General features: G+C 34.3%; 1 protein-coding gene across 1 annotated transcript in view; it reads right to left on the bottom strand.

The window, feature by feature from the left end:
- Positions 1–4,038: 4,038 nt before the first annotated feature.
- Positions 4,039–11,265, bottom strand: part of LOC107555389 (epoxide hydrolase 4-like) — a 16,740-nt gene continuing 9,513 nt past the window's right edge. The window contains exons 4-7 of the mRNA XM_016238164.1: positions 9,642–9,770; positions 8,581–8,684; positions 6,972–7,120; positions 4,039–4,912 (exon numbers count right to left, since the gene is read on the bottom strand). Of these exons, the coding sequence (XP_016093650.1) occupies positions 4,669–4,912; positions 6,972–7,120; positions 8,581–8,684; positions 9,642–9,770 (626 nt within the window). The 3' untranslated portion in view covers positions 4,039–4,668. The remainder of the gene's footprint in view (positions 4,913–6,971; positions 7,121–8,580; positions 8,685–9,641; positions 9,771–11,265) is intronic.

Here is an 11,265-nt window from a genome sequence, read left to right on the forward strand (position 1 = left end):
TCAGCTTCTGTACTTTCATACAAGCAACTGTCAAGATAGTTTTTTTTACAAAACAAATGATTGTTAGGACTAAAAGACCCGAGAGCAACCATTAACCCTCATTTTAGACCAAAACATTTTTTTTAAATCGCTCATCGGAATGGTAAGAATCCCCCGCTTATGTGAACTAGCCCTACGTTTTATCTCAAATTCAAGATTTTATTGATCTCAAAATCAATAAAATCACTGCAGTACAATTCTATAGAGTATCTAGGTCAATAATTATCAAACAAATATTGAACTTTACACTTTGTTAAGCTACAACAGGGTCACTTTTAAAGGCATGTGGCCATTATACCCAAAAACCTATCAATCCTAAACGAAAACTCAAAACTTCATGAAACTATATGTGAGCATAAGCGACAGATGATTCTAAACAAGCATGCAGCATTTTATGGAAATTCGACCATAGGTGGCGCTATAACAGTCATAAATGTTAAAAATCATCATGTTTCTATGGCAAATTACCTGGATTTGCCAAAAATGTTTTTTCTTTTTAAATCATTAATTTAGGTGGTAAGAGCCATGTTAACACAATTCCTTTTTCCTTATGTGCTTAAGTGCCTTAAGTCCTTGTACATGTGCTATATTCTTTCTTTTTTTCCACAATGTGGAACAAATCTGCCTCAATTCAATGGGTTTTAAATACTTTTGCTCTATTTTTAACTTAAATACTGCATTAAATAAAAAAATTATATATATATATATATAAATATATATAATTTTTTTAATATATTTCTTAGTCCATAATTGCTGAATATTAATTAGTAACATGACATACACTCAAAAGGCAAAATATTATTGAAATGAAATATAGTATATTCATTTCACACAAATAAAATAATACGAATATGGCCACACAACACAAGTGTGACTCCCAAATGAACAATACCTGAGGGTTAAACAACATGTGAACTGCGGACCACTTTTGTTAAATGAGGATGTTGTTTTCTGCTTTTGATGTCAGTGATTTCATACAAATGCTCAGTAGTTGAAGATAGTGAACATAATGCTTTTGTTAAAAACATCCAGCTTTGACAAACGTAAACCTTCATTACATTCTGGATGCCAATATAAGAACATGGCCCTTTGTTGTGCCTTGCTTTTCTAGATAACTGTTTTCAGTTGTAACGTTTGAATTGTATTTTAATATTAAAAATGTGAAATGTTTAAATGCACAGGTTTGTGGGTTTATCCTGACAGTTCTCTTGACTCTAGAAGGACGGGAATTTAGAAATTTTACAAATGTAAGCTATAAATTTTATATACTGCTGACATTCCCTCATTTCGCTGTGACAGTGTTTGTTACCCGCTATTGATGGTTAATCTCGGTTTATGTGATATAAAAAATGGGGAGTGTTTATTTTTTGTTTGTTTGTTTGATAAGGTATTGTTCTGAGTGACTAAAGCTTTTGGATTGATAGATGCTCCATTTTGCCTTTTTTAGTGTTGGGGGATACAGTTTTACCTATTTGAAATAATATCAGGGGCTAAAACTGTAGTGAATTTTGGTCTGTCAGAAATCTGTTTGAATATAAGCTGATATGATATAAGCTGTATGCCATACTATACAGTATATGATCCGCCACCGCTTAGCAGTGCGAAAAACACTCTCTGGAACAATGGAACAAAACTCAGTATCCTTAAGCAGAAGATGCAAAAGCTTCTCCCTCAAGCTTCTTTTCCACAGGGAGCACACAAGCACATCAGGACCCCACAGGGAGTGCCCATTTGTTCCCCACAGGGAGCGCCCAAGCCTGCCTTGTTTCCACATGGCACACTCGTTCCTGTCCTTTCCCCCGAGGCCCCAGCGAGCACCCGTGCCCACCTCCTTTCCACATGTAGGCAGCACCTGTGCCGCCTCTTTTTCCACAGACAGCACCCGTGCCCTGTAGGAGCAAAGGAGCTTAAGTTAGTCCTTCCTATCTCTTGTTTTTTACTTATTTAGATTTTTTTTTTTTACTAAATACTGCCTTTAACTAAGCTAGTCCTATGTTTTGCAAGAAATCCTTTTATATTATATTTCAAAATGGCTGAAGTCATATGTCTTTATATTTTGTACTAATTAAAACAACATTTGTCACACACTGCAATCTGTGCTGTTGCTTTGTGCCTTTAAGCTGATTTCAACATTTAGTGGAAGAGTGAGGCTGAAACCTAACAAAAAAAGTCCCTATTTCGACTAATGTCTTTATTCAGTATTCCAAAGTAACTGATAGAAGACCATATTTTATTTTCTGCACAAGACAGACATGATTAAATTGTATTAAACAATTTAAAGGAGACATATTATGCCCCTTTTTACAATATGTAATATACGTCTCAGGTGTCCCCAGAATGTGTCTGTGAAGTTTCAGCAAATACCCCACAGATCTTTTATTAAAAATGCCTATTATAAGTGGAATCAGAAACACGCTGTATTAGAGCATGTCTCTTTAAATGCAAATGAGCTGCTGCTCCCCGCCCCCTTTTCCAGAATAGAGCTGCACCATTACAGATCGCACCTGCTAAAAACATCTGTTTTGGTTCTGATTATCATGTTTATCGCTGAAATCATGCGTTTTAAACTATATTAGTTTAAACTTCTGATATACGGTTTTCTGAGTGCACACATCCCAAGCACACGGACAGAAAGCGGCTGTACACCGTTGTTGTCGCTTGCGAAATCATGATGTACAGATTAAGGGGAGGTAATATTATAATGAGATCCCTTTGCAATGTCACTAGGGGAGCGAAATCAGATGCGCTCGTTTTTTCAGATGCTTGCAGAAAAAAAGGCTTACCAAAATAAAGTTACTGGGGGTTAATCTTTTTCACATGTCCTTGGTTGGTAGATGCACCGGGGACCTGATTATAGCACTTAAAACCTGGAAAAAGTCTGATTTTCATGATTTTTTTCTTGTACATTGCGAGAAAGGTTTAAAAATACTGTATATATAAGATGGGTCACTGAAAAATAAATACACTTATTTAGTATGGAGTGAATGTGGAAGAACAATAATACAATCTCCCAATGAATAGTTCACACCTACGACAGTTTGATTTATAATAGCAATCAAAAATAATAATATAGAAAAGTGAAATTGTGTAATTTATACATTTAGTAGATACTTTTATTTAGTAGAGACTGTGGTTGAATTTGATTAAACACAGAATGATTGGCTGCTAACTTGGTGTTGCACATAGAGTAGTGTTTATTGCATTACCCTAATGACTTGGATTTAAAAAGGAGGGCTGTGTTGCGTAAACCAATAAAACTTTACAGCAAGGTCCCATTAATTAACTTTAGTTAATGCATTTAATAACATTAAATAATAATGAGCAATGCATTTGTTACAGTTTTTTTAAATCTTTGTTATTGATTATAAAAATACAACTGTTTATTGTTAAGTATTGTTAATTTATGTTGGCACAGGTCCATTAAATATAAACATTAACAGTTGCAAATATAGTTTTAATAATGTATTAATAAATGCTGATATTAAAATGAGCTAAGATGAATAAATTCCAAAATATTAAAGTATTTTCCATTGTTGGTTAGTTAATTAACTAATGTAGTTAACTTATTTTAACAAATAGAACCTTATTTTAAAGTGTTACCAGTAATCACATTACAAAACTGAATGTGGAAGTTTTTTTTAAACATAACGTTTAATTTACATTAATTTAATTCGGTGTGAAGATATTTACTGACCTCGTCCCAATGTTAAAATAAGAGAATAAAATAATTTCCTCCCTTTTTCCATTACTTTATTTGAAATAAAAATTTGCCGTTTCATCTTTATTCAGACTTAAAATGTTCCACATATCTTAAAATTTGCAAGCGTCTTATTAAATACATGTTATCAATAACTGTTGTTTAAAAAAATGTTTTAACTTTATACTAACTTTGCAGAACATTCGTGCATATGAACAGAGAGAGCAACAGTAACAGAGAGAGCGAATTCAAGTCAGTGACTTTCCGCTATTATTTATTTGCTTAGAAATTCAAAATGGTGCAGAGCTGGTTCTACCGTCATATGCAGTGTTTAGGAGAAGATACAAAAAAGTGTACAATATTGAAACATCACTTTGTTTTATCATACAAGACGATCAAAATAATGACATTCTCAAATGTTTAAGCCAAATATTGTCAAAGATACAAAAAAGAATATCTTCTACTAAGACAACACTACCTGATAGAGAGGTGGAGGGGTTTAGGACTCCCATAAGACTGTGTTACAGAGAGTGCAGAGAGTAGCAAATCATGATACAAACGACTGACAGCTCCGTCTCAAAAAGACATGGCACATCTTTTATGCTGCAAAATGGTATGTCGAAAGGCACCACACAATACAATTTACTCACAGATATTTTGCAACACACTTTTAAACACTGTCACCAAGAAACCTTAAGGCGAATGTCATGTGCAAACTTCAGAAAAATAGATTAAACACACTACTCTCTATGCAACCCCTCCGATTAAAATGTGCTTTTGTTCTTTTTCCGCTTCACTGAAGTTTGATTTGTTTCTATATCTTAGATGTATCAAATTTAAAACAATGATTGCATTAATCATTACATTGGTTTGTTTTCACAGGCATTTCCCTGGTCCCCTCTTCAGGTGAGCTCAGAGGGAGAAGGACCCCATTATAAGTTCCTGTAGTTTTTCCGGCCTTCTCCCTCCTTAATGAAAGTCCATATGAGTGTGTTGACGATGTCGGGCTGATCTTGTTGAAGCCAGTGACTGGCTCCAGAGATGATGTTGAGGCGGAAATGGTTTCTGATGTACAGGCGGCAGGCCTCGGCCATGTCCTGCTCCAGAAAGGCGTCTCGCTCTCCCCACAGCAGCAATACAGGAGACTTCACCTCACTCTGACTCAGTGGGAGGACACTGCGGAATACAAATAATACTAAAACTAGGGCTGTCAGCTGATTCTAAATTTCTCAAATAATTGCACATATTGTTTGCTGAAAAAATCTTGCCGATGAAAATATTATGTTATTGCAGTGTTATTGCAGAGCAAAACATTGAATAGACATTGGAAAAATTTACCAATATGTGTTTATTTTCATATTAATGAACATTATACTTTAGGTGACCTATAGTTTACAGCTAGGATTTATTTATTGTGAACTGAGCCGTTCTGAGACACTGAAAACACCGGATCATGAGCTGCTAGCGTGAAAAACACACTGAACACACTGAAAAAGAAAAACTGTAAAAGAACACACTGCCACGCAGTGTTGGGGAAAACTGCTTTTAAAAGTAATGCATTACAATATTGCGTTACTCCCTAGAAAGTAACTAATTACATTAGTTACTTTTTATGGAAGGTAATCCGTTGCATTACTTTTGAGCTACTTTTTAAAATCTAGGCAGGCCTTGCTTGTTTGTTTTTAATATAAAAAAAATCTTCTTTTACAAATGTAAAAGCCCTTTCACAACAAAAGTGAAATGAATACGCCTCAGGCTGAAGGAAATGTAAATTCATGTCTGTACAGTAGAGGGCGCAGCTCAAACAAATTGCATGAAGAATTTGAAGCAGGAGAAGAAAGTTCAACACTATTCAGCAATAACAAAAATGAAACACAAATGTGTCATTTTTGCTTAGTATGGCTGAATTGAATCATCGAATGTCAGTAGCAAAGACATTGGTTAATAAAATGGGATTAAATACATAAATTATATTTGTCTTATTTAACAATTTAATTTAATTTTACAATTTCCATGGGTTGGAAAATAGAGAAATCTGTACAAACATTGAATTACCACATCCATCACTATGAAAATGTTTCTTTTAAGAAAATATTTAACTAAACAACTAATTAAAAAAAGTATTAACTTGTTTTTATTACTGCACTGAAACCAATATTGACTTTACATTAGGTATACCTTTTTCTACCCACTTTTATATGATGCATAGTATTCTTTTTTAAATTGTTGAATTCAGTTACATTTTTGTGTACTGTTTCTCACAATAAATATAATTTTACATTGATGGTGCCAAAAAATACAAATACATTTTTTTTTCTATAATCTATAATATTTCTCTCTGACAGCCCTAAAAACTCCAATATGGACAGACAAGTTAGTTAAACGTTAGAACATGTTTAAAGGATTGGACACCCTCCTCTCCTCAGTTCTGATATGGACTTATGTGTTCCTAGTTTGTGTAGAAACTGTTATGTCAGCGCCCTCCTACACACACCCACCTGCCCACCTACACACACCCACTCGTGCACACACACACACACACACACACACACACACACACAAACAGTCAGCGCAGCTCTGCCCTGAGACATAATCAAAGTGTGCTTCAGGAGCAGATGGAGGGCTCAGTCATGCATGCACGTCTCACATGCTCCTAACACATGCATTCCGCAAGCAAATTAAAGCAGAGTATTTACACCAGGGTGTCCACAATTGTTTAGGGTATATAAAAAATTAAGTGAAACATCCATTTTGATCGTTTAGTACTCTCAGAGACACCCAGCAGTTGATTTGATGCTGATATGAACTCATTTTGAAAGAATATCTTTACAGCATAGACAGTGAATTAACGGCTGTTCATGCACAGCTCAGAGAGCATGAAATCAATCTCTCTCCATCTTGACAGGGACATATGCACTTATGAATGTCATGATGTTATAGATTTCTTTGATGTTATGTCCATAACATTTTGAAATGCATATCACATTTTTTCTTTATAAGCAATAAAACAAATCTGTTGTAAGCATTACTGCTGCAATAGCTGAGGCAAAAGCATCAGCTACTTCTAGAAAAGTTGCTAAATATGTAATATTAAATAAACATAAATATCCATTTCAGACACTAGAGGGCGATATTTTCTGTAAAATTAGCTAAGCAGCTTTTTTGCCATTCAAGACACCTACAAAGCTGTATGAAAACAAAAATACACAGATTTTTAAATGAGACACACAGGTACCTGAAGACATTTCTGAAGTAGTTGAGGGCCCCAGTGAGGGCCCCTGGCTGTGAGAGGGCATGCAGGTATGCTTCGAGGTCTTCTGTGGTGAGCCACCGGCCCTTACAACTGATACCTGTGCTGCGGCTGGTAAATAGACTCTTCAGCGCCTGTAAATCCACATGAAAAAGCAGAATGAGCTTGAAGAATTCGGTCCTATTATATATTTGATGTCTTTAACTACTATTTAACTACTATGTCTAAATAAATACATTCATTGTTAGGTACAAGATGCAATGTAATCAAGATGTAACTGAAGGTTACAGATGTGGTTACATGCAGGCATTTTTAAAACATAAAACATGCACACAATAAGTGCACTGTATCAAATGAATAATTTAAATATAAGTATATAAGACACTTTATATCAGGGCTGTTTAAACTCGGTCCTGGAGGGCCGGTGTCCTGCAGAGTTTAGCTCCAACTTGCCTCAACACACCTGACTGGAAGTTTCTATGCCTAGTAAGAGCTTGATTAGCTGGTTCAGGTGAGTTTAATTAGGGTTGGAGCTAAACTCTGCAGGACATCGACCCTCCAGGACCAAATTTGGACAGCCCTGCTTTATATAAAGTGGGTTCCATAATTCAATCTGGCCACATCAGAATAGAACTAAAAAGAAAAACATTAATTTTATACATGCTGTGCAAAATAAAAATGTTTCATTTTACAAAGGTAGCTGAGCAAAAAGGTTGAAATATTTTACTTGTCATAAATATCCTCTTCATATTATACTAGACAACTTCATACTGGATTATTTAAATATGTATTTCAACAATGGTACTTACTATAGCCGGGGCAATTAGAATGCATAATATCCATAAAATAATCAGCACACTAAAACTAGTGTCTATCCAGAGCTGATTCATAATGACTAAGCTATGTGTGCTGAAGACAGATGGATAATCTTGGCCTACTGATTCACTCTGTATTCATAATTCTTACACAAACAAATTCACATGCTGGACCCAAAAGTTGGTCAGTTATGTAAAATGATGGGTAATTAAAAAAAAAGAGAGAATGATGTTATCATTCCCTATTCTAGTAATTCTCAGTTTATACATATGTACATTCATGTCTTTCATTCCTTACGTAGGTAACAAAAGTATATACACTGTTGGTAAGATTTTTAAATGATTATTAAAGTAGTCTCATATGCCCACCAAAGCTACAATTATTTGATCAAAAATACAGTAAAAACTGTAATATTATTACTATTTAAAATAAATCTTTTCTATTTTAATAGATTTAATGTAAATGTAATTAATTCCTGTTATGGCAAAGCCGATTTTGTTAGCAGCCATTACTCCAATTTTCAGAAATCATTCTAATATGCTGATTTGGTGCTCAATAAATATTTCTTCTTATTATCATGTGTGTGTTGCTTAATGTTTTTATGGAAATCAAGATTTTAATGATGTTAAATGAATAGAAAATTCAAAAGAACAATTTATTTTAAAAACTTTTTTTGTAACAATAAGCCTTTACTGTCACTTTTGATCAATTTCTTGCATCTTTACTGAATAAAAGGTCTAATATCTTTTAAAATGGTAGCATATTGAGTCAAGCTCACCTTGCAATCATTGATGGAGAGCATTAGCTCTGGGAAATATGGCAACTGGAAAAAAAAGTAGTAACTTGACTTGAGCATCTGACTGGGGTGGTGAAGGGCATAATCTGGACAGAGAAGAGAGAAAGCAAAAGGAAACTTAACCCAACATTCATTGTACAGTGCGGCTCCAGGGTAACAAACCCATTTGCTTCACTTTTAAGCACATAACTCACATATAAATTGGCAATAAAATGGTTAATAATGAAGGGATAAAGATTTTTTGGTCACACTACTGTACATCCTGGCAGTCGTTTTAAAATCATTTAAAAATCTGGCATGACACTCTGTGTGGATGACACACATTTTTGCTCTGGAGAACTGCCCTCAGAAAAGCTAATTTTATTGATTTTTCAGCCATCAAAAACATGATTCACTTTTAAGTCAAGTCAATAAACCTAACTGTAAAACATTTATAGTCTTATACATTATCTGCATGTTAATAAATGTGTTTGTTGCCTATAAGAAAATGTGCAACACTGGATAGGACATGGTTGCAGTGAATATAGAGAATGTACTTTCCTTGTATTACTATACACAGGAAACAGTTTTTTTCCCTTCCCAATCTTAGTTTTATTATCAGTGTTGTTTCTAGGCAACATACCTTTTTGATTTCAGTAATGATATCCATGTTATGTAAGAAAATGGAATCAAATCATGTTTCATAACATATGCAATAGAGGGTAACAACTGAAGACAGGCCATTAAGCGGGGATACATTTCAAAAGAACAAGAAAAGCAAAAGATGTAGTCGTGTTCGTGTCACTCTCGTCAGGTACTGAGTGTTATTATAAGAGGGTCCCGTGTCTCTGCCAGAAGCCTGCCTGTACAGTAATTACCTCCTCCTCCAGGCTGGAGCGCACGAGACAGATGGAGGGCAAAGCCCCATGATTCCCTGGGCCTAACCACAATATTTCATTGTGAATGATGCAGATCATATTAATGATCCTTAAAACCAAAACAGAGTCTCTGGGACAGGCATGATAGAACAGAAGGTCTGGTTGTCAGATGTTTAGGGCACTTACCAGTGAACACACAGGGGTGAGGGCTGTTCAGCACTATGAGTTTTGTCACCATTTCAGGGTAGTGAATTGCACAGAGCCACGCGATGATGCCACCCCAGTCATGCCCCACGAGAAAACATCTGTTGTATCCTGAGGAGAGGATCAGAAGGAGGAAGCTGGCATGTTTGTGTTTGTTGTGGTGTTGTGTATGCCACATAATTAATAGGGAAAGTGAGAGACAAGACTGGAAATTGTAGCAAAATCAGAGGGAAAAGGATCGAGATATGACGCAAGCCAAATTCAAACTCATATTTTCCAAATAAGCACCATAGCACAATGTGTCTAACCACTAGGCCACAGTTCCAACATTCTCTTTCCTCACCAACATTTAAAAAAAAAAAGCTGCCAGTTGATGATCATTATTTTAATCACGATTAATCGCATCCAAAATAAAAGATTTTGTGTACATAATATATGTATGTGCACTGTGTATATTTAGCACGTTATATATAAACACACACACATACAGTATATATTTAGAAAATATTTGCATTAATATAAATGTATAAATTCATATTCTTATATTTTATGTTATATATAAATACATATATTTAATATATTAACATAACATTTTTCTTAAATATATATACATGCATGTGTTTGTATTTATATATACATATTAAATATACACAGTACACACACATATTATGTAAACAAACATGGTTGTAGAAAGCGCACGAAGGAGTAACCAAAATAGACTTCATTATTTTAATCACGATTAATCGCATCCAAAATAAAAGATTTTGTGTACATAATATATGTATGTGCACTGTGTATATTTAGCACGTTATATATAAACACACACACATACAGTATATATTTAGAAAATATTTGCATTAATATAAATGTATAAATTCATATTCTTATATTTTATGTTATATATAAATACATATATTTAATATATTAACATAACATTTTTCTTAAATATATATACATGCATGTGTTTGTATTTATATATACATATTAAATATACACAGTACACACACATATTATGTAAACAAACATGGTTGTAGAAAGCGCACGAAGGAGTAACCAAAATAGACTTTAATTCCACTTTAACACAAAGAACAGGAGAGCTAAATAGCATCAGCGCACGTGTACCATTGAATCAACATTAATCCAGGGGCCTGTACCATGAAGCCGGATTAGCTGGTTTAGCCAGGTAAGTTTCAGTTTAGTTTGCACCAATCCTGGGTTTTAGGTACCATGAATGTGGCTTGGCTTTTAGCTGCGTTCATTGCCATAGTAACTTACACTCCACGGCTAACCTGCTCCGGGGCAGGTTATGTTCTGCGTTAGAGATCTCAAACTGAAATTGGACCAGTCAGATGTGAGCAAAGTAACACATGTCTGACACAAAAAAGTCACTCCCCCAGTTTAACTTGCTCCAAATTAAAGGTCACTAGTACAAAAAAATGTCTGGCTTTAATAATAATTACTTAGAGTAATTTTATATGATTTATATAATTATATGACTTATATTAGTAATCCATTACACACAAGCAATTTTAGTTGAAAAGTTATTATAAATCATTTATTTTCAATGAATGTTAATATATACAGATCGTATGTAATATAAATAAGC

Source organism: Sinocyclocheilus grahami, unplaced genomic scaffold (genome assembly GCF_001515645.1).
Source record: "Sinocyclocheilus grahami isolate Dianchi unplaced genomic scaffold, SAMN03320097.WGS_v1.1 scaffold533.1, whole genome shotgun sequence".
Taxonomy (NCBI): Eukaryota; Metazoa; Chordata; class Actinopteri; order Cypriniformes; family Cyprinidae; genus Sinocyclocheilus; species Sinocyclocheilus grahami.